Below are 18,470 nucleotides of genomic sequence, written 5' to 3'. Positions count from 1 at the left end.
CAGCATTCCAATGAGACAGGCAAAATAAATATTAGTGTCCCGTAGATAGGAAAGCTGAGGCTGGGCACAGTGGCTCACAGCCTGTAATCCCAGCACTTTGGGAGGTCAAGGTGGGTGGATCACCTGAGGCTGAGTGTTTGAGACCAGCCTGGCCAACATTGCAAAACCCCATCTCTACTAAAAATACAAAAATTAGCTGAGCATGGTGGCACACACCTGTAACCCCAGCTACTTGGAAGCTGAGGCACAAAAGTCACTTGAACCCAGGAGGTAGAGGTTGCAGTGAGCCAAGATTGTATCACTGCACTCCAGCCTGGGTGACAGAGTGAGACTCTGTCTCAAAGAAAAAAAAAGGACAGCTGAGATAATGAGAGGTTAAATTAGTTGACATTGCTGCTTATAAACTGTAGAACTATTTCTTGTGGCAGATGGGTGTTAGCACAATTCCTTGTAGAAACATGAACTTCTGTTTAAAGGCCATGGGTTCTTGGATTTTAAGAGCCTAGGCAGTGGGGAATAAATAGTTTTCATACTTATATTCAGCATAAGTTAATAGAATTAGGATTTCACCTCTGAAACTTTACATACATTTTTAGCTTTTTTGAGCTTTCTTGATGTGTAATTATCATTTCTTCCTACTTTCATGTGATGTAAATAGAACCTGGGTAGCCGGAGTTTCCTACTTAGGTATTTTAGACTGGTAACTCTGACTCAGATGTAGTTGGGCTTCTTAGAAATAGTAAGATAATAAACTTTGAGCTAATAGTTGCCAACTCAACCTGCTAAAAGTTTGTAAATAAGAAGAGTGTTGGCCATGTGTGGTGGCTCAGGCCTGTAATCTCAACACTTTGGGAGGCCGAGGTAGGCAGATCACCTGAGGTCAGGATCACCAGCCTGGGCAACCTGGTGAAACCTTGTCTCTGCTAAAAATACAGAAATTAGCTGGGTGTGGTGGTGTGTGCCTGTAGTCCCAGCTACTTGGGAGGCTGAGGCAGGAGAATTGCTTGAACCTGGGAGATGGAGGTTGTAGTGAGCTGAGGTCATGCCACTGCACTGCTGCTGAGGTGACAGAGTGAGGCTCTGTCTCAAAAAAAAAAAAAATACTAGATATGGTGGCTCATGCCTATAATCCCAGCACTTTGGGAGGCCAAGGCAGGAGGATCACTTGGGGTCAGGAGTTAGAGACCAGCCTAGCCAACATGGTGAAACCTCGTCTCTACTAAAAATACAAAAAATTATCTGGTAGGTGCCTGTAATCCCAGTTACTCGAGAGGCTGAGGCAGGAGAATCGCTTGAATTTGGGAGGCAGAGGTTGCAGTGAGCCGAGATGGCATCACTGCGCTCTAGCCTGGGCAACAGAGCAAGACTGTCTCAGAAAAACAAAAAAGAGGCCGGGCACAGTGGCTCACGCCTGTAATCCCAGCACTTCGGGAGGGCAAGGTGGGCGGATCACCTGAGATCAGGAGTTCGAGACCAGCCTGGCCAACATGGAGAAACCCCATCTCTTTTTAAAAACAAATAAAAAATGAAAAAGAAGAGTGTAATATTTACATGGCAGTATTGCCGAGTGAAAGTCTAAATCTGGGATACTGTAATTGGCTTGGGTTTTTTTTTGTTGTTTGTTTTTGTTTTTGTTTTTTTGAGAAAGAGTCTCGCTCTGTCGCCCAGTCTGGAGTGCGGTGGTGCCATCTCGGTTCCCTGCAACCTCCACCTTCCAGATTCAAGTGATTCTCTTGCCTCAGCCTCTTGAGTAGCTGGGATTACAGCCACATGCCACCACAATCAGCTCATTTTTGTATTTTTATTAGAAATGGGGTTTCACCATGTTGGTCAGGCCGGTCTCCAACTCCTGACCTCAGGTGATCTGCCTGTCTCCGCCTTTCGAAGTGCTGGGATTACAGGCGTGATCCACCACGCCATAAGAGGTAGCATATCTATAGCTTCTTAAATTTTGTAAATACAATGTTTAATATGTTCTCCTACCTCACCCCGTATTTTTTCTGTTCCTTGGTATTTTTCAGCAATGGTGATTGTTCCCACTAGAGAACTTGCTCTACAGGTCAGTCAAATTTGCATCCAGGTCAGCAAACACATGGGAGGGGCCAAAGTGATGGCAACCACCGGAGGAACCAATTTACGAGATGACATAATGAGGCTTGATGATACAGGTAAGAAATGATTACTGAAAGGTAGCGTAGCTTTCTGTAATGTTAGTCACAGTATTTCAGTAAATTATTAAAAAATCGTTTTTAAGAATTAAGGAACAGAAACACTGCAGTAAAAAAAAAAAAAAAGGAAATGACTTGCATTAAAGAGAAAAAGACACATTTATAGGCCGGGCACAGTGGCTCATGTCTGTAATCCCAGCACTTTGGGAGGCCGAGGTAGGCGGATCATCCGAGGTCAGGAATTCCAGACCATCCTGACATGGAAAAACCCCGCCTGTACTAAAAGTACAAAAATTAGCTGGGCATGGTGGCACTTGCCTGTAATCCCAGCTACTCGAGAGGCTGAGACAGGAGAATCGCTTGAAGCCAGGAGGCTGAGGTTGCAGTGAGCCAAAATCTTGCCATTACACTTCAGCCTGGGCAGCAAGAGCGAAACTCTGTCTCAAAAAAAAAATTACAGTAATTGAAAAAGATGTTTGACCTTATTAGTAGTAATTGCTTTATTAGCAAGTTTATAGTAATTTTTTCTGTTTAATTGATAAAGCTAAAAGTATTAGACGATACTGTGAGTTTGTAGAGAAATAGGCTGCCTTGTAAACATGGGATATAAACTGATAAGATCTCTATCATGGACAATTTGGCAGTATATTTTAAAATTATAAATGTATATTTTTAAGAATCTTTCCTGAAGAAAAAAGTTGGATAAATGCAGGGCCGTGTATGTACGAAGTTGTTTACTATGGGGTGGTTTGTAATGCTGATTTGATAAATACATTGAGGTATAGTCTGAATAGGATTCTACATAGTCATTAAAGAGGGAAATTGATCTGTATTCATTTTCATGAAGACGTTTCACAATACTTTACTGAGTGGAAAAAGATAACGAAACAGCAAGAATGAGATAACTTAAATAAAATTATATCTAGATTTTAGTCAGAATACTAGATATGATTATGTGATGTAGTCTTTGTATTGCATAGGTTGTGTTTGTTTTTTGGAGACGGAGTCTTGCTCTGTCGCCACACTGGAGTGCAGTGGTGCGATCTCAGCTCACTACAACCTCCGCCTTCCAGGTTCAAGCGATTCTCCTGCCTAAGCCTTCTGAGTAGCTGGGATTACAGGCACCCACCACCATGCCCAGATAATTTTTTGTATTTTTAGTAGAGACGGGGTTTCACCATGTTGGCCAGTATAGTCTTGATCTCTTGACCTCATGATCACCCGCCTCGGCCTCCCAGTGTACTGGGATTACAGGCAGGAATCCCCGTGCCCAGCTGTATTGCAGTTTTAAAAAATGATTATCTTGTTTGATCCTTTTAACTTGGAAGGCTTTGAAGTACTTTGAAGACCACTGCTCTAGATTAGAGGCATTGCTATTGTTTCAGAAGCCTGTTGTGCCTTCTGTTATTCATTGAGAATTGTCCTAAGACAAGAAAATATGCCTCTTGTTGGAAGCAGGTGATTTGGGAAGCTGTTGCCCACCCAGTGTAGAGTGAAACAAACAAGTATTTTTTAACCATCCTGTGGTGAAATGGAAGTCTTTATACTAAAACACATCTTTGTGCCATTTACTGTTATTCCCACCTCTATAACACAACAGTGTTTCTTTTCTTTCTTTCTTTATTTTTTTTGAGACAGTGTTGCCCACGCTGGAGTGCAGTAGCATGATCTTGGCTCACTGAAACCTCCAACTGCAAGGTTCAAGCAATTCTTCTGTCTCAGCTTCCTAGGTAGCTGGGATTACAGGCTCCCACCACCACACCCAGCTAATTTTTGTATTTTTAATAGAGACAGTGTTTCACCACATTGGCCAGGCTGGTCTCAAACTCCTGACCTTATATGATCCACCTGCCTCACCTCCCAAAGTGCTGGGATTACAGGCATAAGCCACTGTGCCCGGCCTAATGTTTCTGATAAAAGATAGTCATGTGCTGCATTAACAACGTTTTGATCAGTGACAGACTGCATGTATGTCGGTGGTCCCATAAGATTATAATGGAGCTATGCAGTGGAGTAAGCGATACCATCTAGGTTTCTCACATAGCAATGCATTTCTCAGAATTAATCATTAAGCAACTCAGGACTATATATGGTAAACCTTTACATTATCCCTTTTGCCCAAATTAAAATTAATGAGAATATATGTTTTCTAAATCTTGCGTAGTGCACGTGGTGATTGCTACCCCTGGGAGAATCCTGGATCTTATTAAGAAAGGAGTAGCAAAGGTTGATCATGTCCAGATGATAGTATTGGATGAGGTAATATCTCTACGTTTGGCATTATACTATTCTGTACTTTTCTGTGCTTTGCTTATAACTGCCAGTGAATGAAGCAAAAGCTGCTCGTGTTTATACTCTAATAAACATGTAAATGGTCAGTTTAAATTACTTTGCTTATAAAATGTGTCTTACTCATCAGAGGCAGTAGATTATAGGCATTCATTGGGATTCAGCATTTTGTCTCTTTCTTAGAGATGCCAGAGGTTAGGTTTTATTTTAATTTTTAAGGAATGGCTGAATAACCTCAAAGCCAAGTTAATTCTAAGTCTCTTTCTACTCAGTGATTTTTAAAAGCATGTAATATATGTTCTCTCTTCTCATTTTGTGCATACTACTTGGTATTGTTTCGTTTTTGGTCTCTGTTAAATGTATTATCCCACCATGTTGTAAATGCCTTTTTTAAGAACTTACTAAAATCTGTAGTCCTGCGATGTAGCCATGTTTTGTGCAGGTACAGATGGTCCTTGACTTATGATGGTTCACTTTACAGTTTTTCGGTGAAAGTGATATGTTTTCATTAGAAACCGTACTTTGAATTTTTAAGTTTGATATTTTTCCTAGTTGGTAATATACTGCAAACTGCAGCTCCCAGTCAGCCACATGATCATTGAGGGTAGACAGCCAATACACTACAGTATACAGTGTTGTCAGGTGATCTTGCCCACCTGTAAGCTAAGGTAAGTGGATGTCTACATAATGTAGTAACTACCTTAATTAGCATGTTTAAGGGAGGCTGGGCTAAGTGATGATGTTCAGTTGGTTTGGGCAATATTTTCAACTTAGGTTGAGTTTATCAGAATATAATCCCATTGTAAGTCAAGGAGCATCTGTAGTATATCAGTGTTATTAATATTTTGACATGAGATATTTTTCACATTTGGTTTGTGTTTTATTATTATTATTATTTTGAGACAGAGACTCACTCTGTCACCCAGATTAGAGTATAGTGGCATGATCTCGGCTCACTGCAACCTCTGCCTCCCGGCTTCAGGTGATTCTCATGCCTCAGCCTCCTGAGTAACTGATATTACAAATGTGTACCACGACACTCAGCTAATTTTTGTATTTTTAGTAGAGTTGAGGGTTTCACCATGTTGGCCAGGCTGGTCTTGACCTCCTGACCTCAGGTGATCCTCCTGCCTCCCACTCCACCTCCTGAAGTGCTAGGGTTACAGCCGTGAGCCACCAGCCTGGCCTGGTTTGTGTTTTAGGTAACATGATTTAATTCAAATCAGGCTTTTGTCTTTAAGTAATGAGAGATAACATTTATTAATCACTGTGTACCAGCACTAAGTGCTTTACATGTTTTTTTCATTTAATTTTTACAAGAAACCTATAAGGTAGGTATCCTGTAAAGTAGTTACTACAGTATATAGACATCCAAATTTTAATTTGCTTATAAAATATGTTTTATACTTCAGATGCAGTAGATAGGCATTCATAGGAATTCAGCTTTTTGTCTTTTTCTTACAGATGTGGAGTTTAAGTTTAATTTTTAAGCAGAGGAGTGGCTGAATAAACTGAAAGCCAAGTTTTTTCTAAGTCTCTGTGAAGTAGTTACTACATTATGTAGACATCCAAATTTTAGTTTTATAATTTTATAAAAGTTGTAGAACTGAAGTATGTTCTGTAACATTCCCACACAGCTAAGAAATGAAGGAGGCAAGGTTTGAACCTGGCAGTTTAGCTCCAGAACCTATACTTTTTCTTTTTCTTTTCTTCTTTTTTTTCCTGAGACGGAGTCTCATCCTGTCGCCCAGGCTGGCGTGCAATGGCACAATCTCTGCTCACTGCAACTTCAGCCTCCCAGGTTCAAGTGATTCTCCTGGCTTAGCCTCCCAAGTAGCTGGAATTAAACAGGTGTGTGCCACCATGTACAGCCAAGTTTTGTATTTTTAGTACACACAGGGCTTCACCGTATCGGCCAGGCTGGTCTTAAACTCTTGACCTCAGGTGATCCGGCCTCCTTGGCCTCCCAGAATGCTAGGATTTACAAGCATGAGCCACCACGCCCAGCCTCGGAAGCCATACTTTTAAACACTGTACCATATTACCTCTTTAATGAGAATCATCACATTACAATTCTGTTGTGGAGCTGGGCACAGAGGTATATGCCTGTAGTCCTGCCTACTCAGTAGACTGAGGCAAGAGAATCACTTGAGCCCAGGACTTGCAGATTGCAGTGAGCTGTGATTGTGCCACTGCACTCCAGCCTGGGTGACAGTGAAATGCTGTCTCTAGAAATAAATTAATTAATTAAATTCTGTTTCAGAAGGCGAGGTTTTATCTGCAGTGTAGATTGTTTTTTCCCTAGAAGATGGGGATTATAGATTTTGCCCCTTTCTGAATATTTGACTCTGCAGTGTGGGAGAGAATTTATTGTATTCAACCAGAAACATTTCATGGATGCTTTTGTTGGATGATGCCTTATTCTTTGACCATGTATTAACCCAAGTCCTTTGACATTATTTTATTGTTTCTAAAATTGTCTTTTCTTTATGCTGCAGGCAGATAAGTTGCTGTCACAGGATTTTGTGCAGATAATGGAGGATATTATTCTCACGCTACCTAAAAACAGGCAGATTTTACTATATTCCGCTACTTTCCCTCTTAGTGTACAGAAGTTCATGGTGAGTATAAATCTGTACTTGCAATCAGTGCCATCCTGTGGCCTATGAGTATGCTTTATTTGCAATTACATCTTCCTATCTGTGAATATACTTTATGCTAATTATTTCAAGCCTTTGGCTTTTTCGTCAGTTGATCAATTAAAGATTTGTTGTACATAAATTAACTGACTTTTTTTTTATTTTTTATACACAAATGCTGAAACATCTGTCTCAAAATTTGATTAGGGCACTTAATTAGTATCTGCATTGGCCACCAGTCATCATCAGCCATGAATCTAAAAACCACTCACAAGCTGCCTATTATTAAACTGTTTGTTTAACAGTTCAATCCACTGAAGCATTGTGGGGTTTTCTTTTGAATGAATAAATGTCTCTAGGACAAAGGAAGTGCTTAACTTTGCTGTCATTAGGGACACAACTTTAGGATCTGGTAATGTACTGGGAAAATTAACTGACTTTTTAAGAAAGTTGTAATAGTGGCTGGGTGCAGTGGCTCACTCCTGTAATCCTAGCACTTTGGGAGGCTGAGGTGGGTGGATCACCTGAGGTCAGGAGTTCAAGACCAGCCTGGCCATCATGATGAAACCCCATCTTAAAAAAATAATAAGAATAAAAAAAAAAAAAAAAGAAAGTTGTAATAGTAACTTGATTAAATTCCTCATCTTTCACTTAGTTTTTGGTGTCAAGATGACATAGCCATTGGTGCTAGGTTAATTGATTACAGTATTACTGTATATACAAAACAGAAATTGAGTATCCTAAATTGAAATCCAAAACGTCAGAATTTGAAACCTTTTGAGCCACCAATATGATGCTGAAAGGAAATGTTCTTTGGATTTTGAATTTTCAAATTAAGGATGCTCAGTCAGTAAGTATAATGCCCATATTCCAAACTTAGAAAAAATTTAAAACCTGAAACATTTCAGGTGCTAAGCATTTTGGATAAGGAATACTTAACCTATAGTAACTTAGCTGCATTTTTGAGATCTTACATCTTATTTCTATCAGGCCAGGTGTGGTGGCTCATACCTGTAATCCCAGCACTTTGGGAGGCCAAGGCAGGCAGAACATGAGATCAGGAGTTCGAAACCAGCCTGGCCAACATGGTGAAACCCCGTCTCTACTAAAAATACAAAAATTATCCTGGTGTGATGTCACATGCCTGTAATCCCAGCTACTCAGGAAGGCTGAGGCAGGAGAACTGCTTGAACCTGGGAGGTAGAGATTGCAGTGAGCCAAGATTGCACCATTGCACTCCAGCCTGGGTGGCAGAGCAAAATTCCATCTTGGGGAAAAAAAAAAATTCTATCATGACAGATCATATATTTTGTTTTGAAGAGTTGCATCCCTTACAGCTAGAGTTTATCAGAGAGAAATGTATAGGGAATATTTGGAATTTGATATAAACTCTGCTTTCATTTAAGAATAAGAATAAGACTCTTTTGTTTGTTTGTTTTTTAGAATTCCCATTTGCAGAAACCCTATGAGATTAACCTGATGGAGGAACTAACTCTGAAGGGAGTAACCCAGTACTACGCATATGTAACTGAGCGCCAAAAAGTACACTGCCTCAACACGCTTTTCTCCAGGGTAAGAAGTAGGCTTCTGCTATTGAATATTACCTGTCATTTAATCCCAGTAAAACAGATGATTTCATCAATTTTCCCAACATCTTTACTATATAAAAGTTCATAGTGTTTTTGGCTGGGGGCAGAGGCTAACGCCTGTAATCCCAGCACTTTAGGAGGCCGAGGCAGGTAGATCACAAGGTCAGGAGTTTTGAGACCAGCCTTGCCAACATGGTGTAACCCTGTCTCTACTAAAAAATAGCTGGGTGTGGTAGCACGCATCTGTAATCCCAGCTACTTGGGAGGCTGAGGCAGGAGAATTGCTTGAACCCAGGAGGGGGAGGTTGCAATGAGCCGAGATCTTGCCGTTGCACTCCATCTCCGGGCGACAGAGCAAGACTTCTTCTCGGGGAAGAAATAAAAAAACGATTAAAAAAAAAGTTCATAGTGTTTCCTAAAAGGCAATTTTAGTTGTTGACCTAAAGTTGATACTAAATGATTAACAAGTCATACAGATTTCGTATTTGTGAATTAGCTTAGTCACTAGAATTTATTTGTAACTCCAGAATTAATACTCCAGGCATTTTAGCTGCCATTTGTGGACATGTGCAATGTGATGAAGAGTTTGAATCACCTGACACGCACGTTCCCAGCTGAGGTTGAAGGCGGCAATGCTCTGTCTTGTTTTAGCTCTCATACTGTGAACAAGTGTCCTTCTCACAGTCGGTGCCATGTTTTTCAAGTTTTTATTGCTGAATTCACTGTTTTAGTTGGCCCCTACACATGGTGCTGAAGTGCTGCCCAGTGCTAGTGGGCATTGGTTGTGAGTATATTAAAGAAGATATTCTTGGCCAGGCACAGTGGCACACGCATGTAATCACAGCACTTTCGGAGGTTGAGGCGGGCAGATCACCTGAGGTCAGGAGTTCGAGACTAGCCTGGCTAACATGAAGAAACCTTGTCTCTACTAAAAATACAAAAATTAGCCAGGCGTGGTGGCAGGCATCTGTAATCCCAGCTACTCAGGAGGCTGAGGCAGGAGAATTGCTTGAACCTGGGAGGTGAATGTTGCAGTGAGAGTCAAGATTATGCCATTATACTCTAGCCTGGGCAACAAGAGTGAAACTGTCTCAAAATAAATAAATAAAGGTATTCTTAAATGGAAACACATAAAATATAGCTACCTGGAATAAGATAATCAATTGTGTTACTCTCATTGACAGTTATGTGGCCCTTAAGAAATAGACTCTAACACAATAAAACTTAGACATTATTATCTTGCATCTACTAAATAAAAAGTATTTACAATTTTTACAACTTACCATCTCTCTCATCTCCGATTCTAAGTTTTAAACCATGTTAATATTTCTTGTTTCTCGTTAGTGTTTTCAAGATTTGGCAAACCAAATGAAGTTTTTATTTTTCTGTCTCATACTTATTTTTTCTGTGATCAGCTTCAGATAAACCAGTCGATCATTTTCTGTAACTCCTCTCAGCGAGTTGAATTGCTAGCCAAGAAGATTTCTCAACTGGGTTATTCTTGCTTCTATATTCATGCTAAAATGAGGCAGGTGAGTATAAAACTAGAACTTGCACAAATTTAACAAGAAATCTCTTTCTTACTTTGTTTTAATGTACTTCCAAATGTCCTGAGTTTAAGCTGTTCCTTAGTAGCCAAAGGACCCTTCATTTTGACCTCCCTGGGGTCAATTTTCTTTTTTTTTGGTTTGGTTTGGTTTGGTTTGGTTTGTTTTTAGAGATGGGGTCTCGCTATATTGCCCAGGCTGGAGTGCAGTGACTGTTCACAGGCGCGATCCCACTACTGATCAGCACGGGAGTTTTGACCTGGGCCGGTTCACCCCTCCTTAGGCAACCTGGTGGTCCCCCGCTCCCTGGAAGTCACCATATTGATGCCGAACTTAGTGCAGACAACCGATAGGCATAGCACACTACAGCCCAGAACTCCTGGACTCGAAATCCTCCAGTCTCAGCCTCCCAACTAGCTGGGACTACAGGCACGGGCCACCGCGCCCGGCTGTTTTGTTTTGTTTTTGAGACCAAGTCTTGCTCTGTCGCCCAGGCTAGAGTGCAGCCGCGTGATCTTGGCTCACTGCAACCTCTGCCTCCTAGGTTCCAGCAGTTCTCCTGCCTCAGCCTCCTGAGTAGCTGGGACTACAGGCTTGTGCCACCATGCCCAGCTAATTTTTTTTTTTTTTAGTAGGTACGGGCTTTCACCATGTTGGCCAGGCTGGTCTCGAACTCCTGACCTCGTGATCTGCCCTCCTCAGCCTCCCAAAGTGCTGAGATTACAGGGGTGAGCTACCGCACCTGGCCTGGTCCAATTTTCTAGCAATAAAATCGGGATAATAGTACATATTCATAACTTACAGGGTTGTTAGGAAGATTAAGATAAATGTTCAGTGCTCACTTCGGCAGTACATATACTAAAATTGGAACGATACAGAGAAGATTAGCATGGCCCCTGTGCAAGGATGACATGCAAATTCATGAAGCGTTCCATATTTAAAAAAAAAAGACATGAGTACTTTATAAGCTGTCAAGCATGATACAAATGTAATATTTTATTCTTTCCTTCCTTCCCCTGTCTGATATGGTACAGTAACCACTAGCCATATGTGGCAATTTAAATCAGTTAAAATTAAATTTAAGAGTCAGTTTATCAATCATATCCACATTTCAAGTGCTCAGTTAGGCACCTATGACTACTGGATCATTGGAAGTATAGATACAGAATATTTCCTTTATTACAGAAGTTTCTACTGGACACTACTCTTGATTTTTAACTAAATATGGCCCCTCAGCTGACTGATTTTTTTTTTCTTTACTCTTTGCCTTTAGAAAAAGATGGAATGTCTAAATTTCAGAATTTGGTTTAACAAAAAATAATTTAAAACTATAGGCTGAGGGCCGGGCGTGGTGGCTCACGCCTGTAATCCAAGCACTTTGGAGGCCAAGGCGGATGGATCACCTGAGATCGGGAGTTCAAGACCAGCCTGACCAACATGGTGAAACCCTGTCTTTTTAAAAAAATAAAAAAAGAAAGAAAAAACTATAGGCTGGTCAAGGTGGCTCATGCCTGTAATTCCAGCACTTTGGGAGACTAAGGCAGGAGGATCACCTGAGGTCAGGAGTTTGAGACCAGCCTGACCAACATGGAGAAACCCCATCTCCACTAAGAAAACAAAATTAGTTAGGAGTAGTGGCACATTGCTGTAAGCCCACCTAGTCGGGAGGCTGAGGCAGGAGAATTGCTTGAACCTGGGAGGCGGAGGTTGCTGTGAGCCAAGATCTCGCCACTGCACTCCAGCAACAAGAGCGAAACTTCATCTCAAAAAAAAAAAAAAAACTATAACAAGATGACTTTTTTGTTAACTGCATTATGAAATTTTATAAGTAAACAGTTTCTGTAGATGATTAGATCAAGAACTTAACCCATACTTGGTTTTAAAAAAAGCAGCTTATGTCATGATCACTTAAAAGGGTAGAACTGATTAGGAGAAATTATTATGGGAAATTTGGGACAGTATATGAGTGCTAATCAAATGGAATACATTGCTTTCTCCTAGGAACATCGAAATCGTGTATTTCATGATTTCCGAAATGGCTTATGCCGCAATCTTGTTTGCACTGGTAAGTATTTTTGTATTTTCTTTACCCAGTGTTTTTCTCCCATGTTTTGTTTTGCTTTCTCTCCATATTACACAGTGCAACCTGTGACATAGTCTAGCACATCCTACCACTTTTAAGATTGCTGAAGTTGAAAATGAACTCATATTAGCCCGATACTGGGTTCCATATCTATTCTAGCACTCATACTTATCTTATTCTAGCACTTACACCTCATCTCTGTCTTTTTTTTTTAATGGAGTCTCACTCTGTCTCTCAGGCTGGAGTGCAGTGGTGCCATCACTGCAACCTCTGCCTCCCAGGTTCAAGTGATTCTCGTCTCAGCCTCCCAAGTAGCTGAGATTACAGGCACTCACTACCACGCCTAATTTTTGTATTTTTAGTAGAGATGGGATTTCACCGCGTTGGCCAGGCTGGTCTCAAACTCCTGACCTCTGGTAATCCACCCACCTTGGCCTCCCAAAATTCTGGGATTACAGGTGTGAGCCACCATGCCTGGCAGTTGAGCTTTTAAAAATGGTTATTTGCAAGGTGTCTTTAGATACGTTCTTAAAGTACCAATACTAAAAAGCATATGTAAAATACCACTCCTTCAGAGGAGTGTGGTTTAATTGGAGAGGGAAAGGGTACATTAGGAGTCTAAGGCAGTGCCCACACTTCCTATAAGTGCCAGATAGTAAATATTTTAGACTTTCCACACTAATAGGTCTCTATTACAGATACTCAGTTCTGCCATTGTAGCTCAGAAGTAGCCTTAGACAATACATAAACAAATGGGCATGACTATATTGCAGTAAATACTTAACAAAATCATTCTAGATCCACAGGCAGTAAAGGTGACTTGCAAATGGGAGGTATATGTATAGTAAGTAATCCCAAGTGTTCATAGGAGAGTAATATAACTAGCTGAGATGGTTTGAGAAGAGATGGAATTTTAATTGGCTTTCTGGGCTAGGTAAGTATCAAACATACGGATTAAATTTTAGGGGACTGATGGTCGGATGGCTAAGAAGATAAGTTTGAGGAAGGGTAAGTGAATAATTTTGTTAGTGAAAAAAATCTTAGGGCCAGGCTTGGTGACTCACACCTATAATCCCAACACTTTGGGAGGTCGAGACACACGGATCACCTGAGGTCAGGAGTTTGAGACCAGCCTGACCAATATAGAGAAACCTCCATCTCTACTAAAAATAAAAAAAATTAGCCAGGTGTGGTGGCGCATGCCTGTAATGCCAGCTACATGGGAGGCTGAGGCAGGAGAATCCCTTGAACTCGGTAGGCGGTCATTGCAGTGAGCCAAGATTGTGCCACTATACTCCATGGTGACAGAGTGAGACTCCCTCTCAAAACAAAATTGAGATATGTTAAGGAAGTAAATTACAACCAAGCATAACATTAAAGACTTTGTTGTTTTTGTTTTTGAGACAGTTTCCCTCTTGTTGCCTAGGTTGGAGTGCAGTGGCATGATCTCAGCTTACTGCAGCTTCCACCTCCCAGGTTCCAGTGATTTCTTGTGCCTCAGCCTCCCGAGTAGCTGGCACTACAGGCACGCACCATCATGCCCAGCTAAATTTTGCATTTTTGATAAGAGGTGGTTTTTCACCATGTTGGCCAGGCTGGTCTGGAACTCTTGACTTTAAGTGATCTCCTTGCCTCTGCCTTCCAAAGTGCTAAGATTACAGGCATGAGCCACTGAGCCTGGCCTAGAGAATTTTGAGTATCAATTTAAATTTTATCTAGTGGCAATTTAAAATAATGAGTTAGAAATGTAAAGCAGTGTCTTAGCAGTATCAGTGTGACAATCACGGATTATAGTATTTTGGAGTGTTGAGCTAACAGAAGCAAGGAAAGCTAGTTATTATCTTCCTATAAGCTGTGTTTTCAGAGCTTGAACTAGCTTACCCAAGACTTGTTAAAAATCATTTAGCAGAATGGGATGAGTGAATTCTAAACAAAGCATAATTATTGCTTGTCAAATTAATCTTCTTTTTGAAGTATTATAGATTTATACAACAGACTTTTAAAAAATACACTAAGTTTTGAATTAAATATTGGAATATAGTTTCTTTATTCATCCTCTTCTCCTCTTTTTCCTCCTTGTCTTCTTCATTTTCTTCTTCCACCTTTTTCCGGGCAACTTTAGCAGGACTCTTTGCGCCATCAAACTTTCCTTTTGACTTACACTCAGCAATAGCCTTCTCATACTTCTCCTTCCGCTTTGTTGCCTTAGTGATGTAAGGCTGCTTTTCACTGTCATTTAAGTTACTCCACATCTCACACAGCTTTTTTGCCGTGTGTCCAATAGAGATGCCAAGATGTGTGGATTTTATCTCGGGGCAGAATTCTGAACAGAACAGGAAGAATCCAGATGGTGGCCTTTTGTGGGGGTGTTAGGATCCTCCTCCTCCTTGCCTCCCTTAGCTGGTCCATAATCCTTAATTTACTGATCACAGTGCACTTTATCCACCTTTGTCATTTTATCAAATTTAGCTTTCTCCTTCCTGGACATTGTCTTTGATCTCTCAGAGTATTTCTTGAAAAAATCCGCAAAATTGACAGGGACCTCTGGGTTTTTCTTTTTATGTTCTTCTCTGCACATCTGCACAAAGAAAGCATAAGCAGACATCTTGCCCTTGGGTTTCTTGGGGTGACCTTTAGCCATCCTGACTGTATTGTTCACTAGTGTCGACCTTTTTTTGTTTTTGAGACAGAGTCTCACTGTGTCGCCCAGGCTGGAGTGCAGTGGCAGGGTCTCAGCTCACTGCAACCTCCACCTCCTGGGTTCAAGCAATTCTCCTGCCTCAGCCTCCCGAGTAGCTGGAATTACAGGTAGCAGCCACCATACCCAGCTAATTTTTGTATTTTTAGTAGAGACAGGGTTTCACCATGTTGGCCACGCTGGTCTCGACCTCCTGACCTCATGATCTGCCCACCTCGGCCTCCCAAAGTGCTGGGATTTCAGGCGTGTGCCACTCATCTGGCAACCTTTTTTATTTTTTTAAAGAGACAATGTTTCGCTTTATCACCCAGACTAAACTGCATTGGCTTGATCCTAGCTCACTCTAACTAACCTCAAACTCCTTGGCTCAGGTGATCCTCCCACCTCTGCTTTGGTGGGAGGCATGCGACACCACACCTAGCTAATTAAAAAAAATTTTGTTGTTGAAATGAAGTCTCGTTGTGTTGTCCAGGCTAGTCCTGGACTCCTGGCCTTAAGCAGTCTTCCCACCTTGGCCTTCCAAAGTGCTGGGATTACTGGTGGGAGTGTGCCCAGCCTCTTTTAGACCATTTTTTAAAACTTGTTTACAGTTACTGGAAAGAAGCAACTTGTGAACAGAAAGTTATTTATGATAATATGATTATCAAAGGTAATGCCAGTAATTTGCAAATGCATTTGAATAACTGAATGAAATTAATAGGTTAGGCTAGTAATAGGTAATTAGGTTATGCTAGAAATGTGTGTTAGAGAGTATTGTACTGAGAAGCATTTCAAATTGAAAGACAAAATGAAAATCATCTTTTTTTTTTCTTTAAGATCTGTTTACCCGAGGTATTGATATACAAGCTGTGAATGTGGTAATAAACTTTGATTTCCCAAAGCTGGCAGAGACCTATCTCCATCGTATTGGAAGATCAGGTGAGGAAAAGGAGGTCATATTCTTGCTAGAAGTTCTTTTTTGAGACATGTAATCACTAAATTTTGTTCCTTTGTGAAGTAGAGTTCAGTAGCTATGAGAATAGTGAATTAACACTAATTCAGTTGTTTGGTATTTAAAACTAATTTCTAATTCTTCTGGAACATTTCTTAAGGAAAGTTAAAATAACCTTGCTTAATTTGAGATGAAATTAACACATGAGAACTTTACTCATTAGGTGGTATGAAGTGTGACTATAGTTTGTATTTTATGGCAACTTTTGACACAGATGAGGAGCCATTTTGTCATTTGAAAAAGATAAAGTACTACTTTGGGGCTGTAAAACCTGAAATTGTAGGGAAACGTGTGTTTGAAGACCATTAAGAAGTTGTTTTGCTAGTTCTTGGAACAAAATAAAAATAAAGAAGTTGTTTTGCATACTAAGAATAGCACTGAACAGAATTATCAATCCTGTGTGGTTTTGCCACTACTTGACTTACAAAATTTGCATGATTTGCATTGATTTTCAGATTTTATTCATTAAAATTAATTTTTAAACAAATTTTTTATTAGGTCGCTTTGGTCATCTTGGCTTAGCCATCAACTTGATCACATATGATGATCGCTTCAACCTGAAAAGTATTGAGGAGCAGCTGGGAACAGAAATTAAACCTATTCCAAGCAACATTGACAAGAGCCTGTATGTGGCAGAATACCACAGCGAGCCTGTAGAAGATGAGAAACCTTAACAAGCATGTACGTCCCTGACAGAATAGCTAAGAGGAACCTTTAAATGAAGGAAATCAAAATCTTCTTTCCTGGGGGAAATTTGATGTCATACGATATATAATAGCAATAAAGGGTAAAGATAACCACTGACATAAATGACAGTAAATAATCTCTCTTCTGGGAGGTTGAAGTCTCATTAGAGAATCTATAAATGTTCTTGAATGCAGCTTCTTGAATAATGAGATAGGTTAGCAAGTACTTAAAACAATCCGAGTCCTAAAATAATGAAAGCAAAAAAGAATCTTTTTCAGCAACTTGTTTTTCTTTTTGAGACAGGGTCTCACTGTCATCCAGGCTGGAGTGCAGTGGTGCAGTCATAGCTCACTGGCAGCCTAGTTCTCCTGGGCTCCCACCTTAGCTTCCCGAGTAGCTGGAACTGTAGGTACATACATACCACCACACCTGGCTAATTTTTTAAATTTTTGGTAGAGAAGCAGTCTTTCTTTGTTGCCCAGGCTAGTCTCAAACTCCTGAACTCAAGCAATCTTCCTGCCTTGGCCTCCCAAAGTGTTGGGATTACAGGCATGAGCCACCTGCCAGGCCTTTTTTGGCAGTTTTGTGGGGTTTTTATTGTTGTCGTTTTTAGAGACAGTCTTGCTCTGTTGCTCAGACTGGAATACAGTAGCACGATCACAGCTCACTGCAATCTCTGCCTCCGGGGTTCAGGCCATTCTGGTGTGCCTCAGTCTCTCAAATAGCTGGAATTACAGGCATGCTCCACCATGCCTGGCTAATTTTTGTGTTTTTTAGTAGAGATAGGGTTTCACCATGTTGGCCAGGCTGGTCTCAAATTCCTGATCTCAAGTGATCTACCCAATGCAGCCTCCTAAAGTGCTGGGATGATAGGCATGAGCCACCACGCCCTGCCAGCAATTTTGAATATGAAAGTATTTACATTTCTGAAAATATAAAATGTTTTTAGCATTTATTCTTAATTTCTTTTTATTTTTAATCAATTAATTTATTTATTTTTTGAGATGGAATTTTACTCTCATCCAGGCTGGAGTACAGTGGCACCATCTTGGCTCACTACACCTTCCACCTCCCGGATTCAAGCAATTCTCCTACCTCAGCCACCCAAGTAGCTAGGACTACAGGCCTGCACCACCATGCTTGGCTAATTTTTTGTATTTTGAGTACAGACAGGGTGTCACCATGCTGGCGAGGCTGGTCTGAAACTCCTGACCTTGTGATCCGACAGCCTCAGCCTCCCAAAGTGTTAGGATTACAGGCAGAGCCACCTCACCTAGCCTACTCTTGATTTCTAATAAGTACATTAATAACTCTGGTAAAATTATCCATAATACCTTACTACCAAGTATTTAATGAGATTATGAGGATGGCTATCTTCTTAAAAATACCCACGCTATCCAGGCACGGTGACTCATGCCTCTAATCCCAGCACTTTGGGAAGCCGAGGTGGGCAAATCACCTGAGGTTAGGAGTTCAAGACCAGCCTGGCAAACATAGTGAAACCTGTCTCTACTAAAAATACAAAAAATTAGCCAGGCGTGGTGGTGAGCGTCTATAATCTCAGCTACTTTGGGAGGCTGAGGCAAAAGAATTGCTTGAACCTGGGAGGCAGAGGTTGCAATGAACCAAGGTTGCAGCTAGCCGAGGTTGAGCTATTACACTCCAGCCAGGGCAATAAGAGTGGAACTCCGTCCCAAAAATAAATAAATAGATAAATAACCCACTCTGATTTCCTGTACAACCTGTCCTCCATCTTTTCTTTTTTTATTTTTATTAAGA

General features: G+C 40.7%; 1 protein-coding gene and 1 non-coding gene across 5 annotated transcripts in view; both read left to right on the top strand.

Moving 5' to 3' along the window:
* Positions 1-18,470, top strand: part of DDX6 (DEAD-box helicase 6) — a 52,878-nt gene that overhangs the window by 28,811 nt on the left and 5,597 nt on the right. For all 4 annotated transcript variants that reach the window (XM_064375472.1, XM_021671194.2, XM_064375470.1 and 1 more), the window contains exons 6-13: positions 2,022-2,168; positions 4,333-4,427; positions 6,956-7,078; positions 8,540-8,668; positions 10,101-10,217; positions 12,234-12,297; positions 15,830-15,931; positions 16,503-16,685. In XM_064375472.1, the coding sequence (XP_064231542.1) occupies positions 2,022-2,168; positions 4,333-4,427; positions 6,956-7,078; positions 8,540-8,668; positions 10,101-10,217; positions 12,234-12,297; positions 15,830-15,931; positions 16,503-16,678 (953 nt within the window). In that variant the 3' untranslated portion in view covers positions 16,679-16,685. The remainder of the gene's footprint in view (positions 1-2,021; positions 2,169-4,332; positions 4,428-6,955; positions 7,079-8,539; positions 8,669-10,100; positions 10,218-12,233; positions 12,298-15,829; positions 15,932-16,502; positions 16,686-18,470) is intronic.
* Positions 11,067-11,173, top strand: LOC135274744 (U6 spliceosomal RNA). The gene has a single exon (XR_010342508.1). It is a non-coding gene; the product is annotated as a U6 spliceosomal RNA (small nuclear RNA).

This window comes from Aotus nancymaae, unplaced genomic scaffold (assembly GCF_030222135.1).
Source record: "Aotus nancymaae isolate 86718 unplaced genomic scaffold, 86718_ANA_hifiasm-v0.15.2.pri h1tg000012l, whole genome shotgun sequence".
Taxonomy (NCBI): domain Eukaryota; kingdom Metazoa; phylum Chordata; class Mammalia; order Primates; family Aotidae; genus Aotus; species Aotus nancymaae.
Note: the sequence above shows the minus strand (reverse complement) of the source record. Positions and strands in the feature narration are given on the sequence as shown.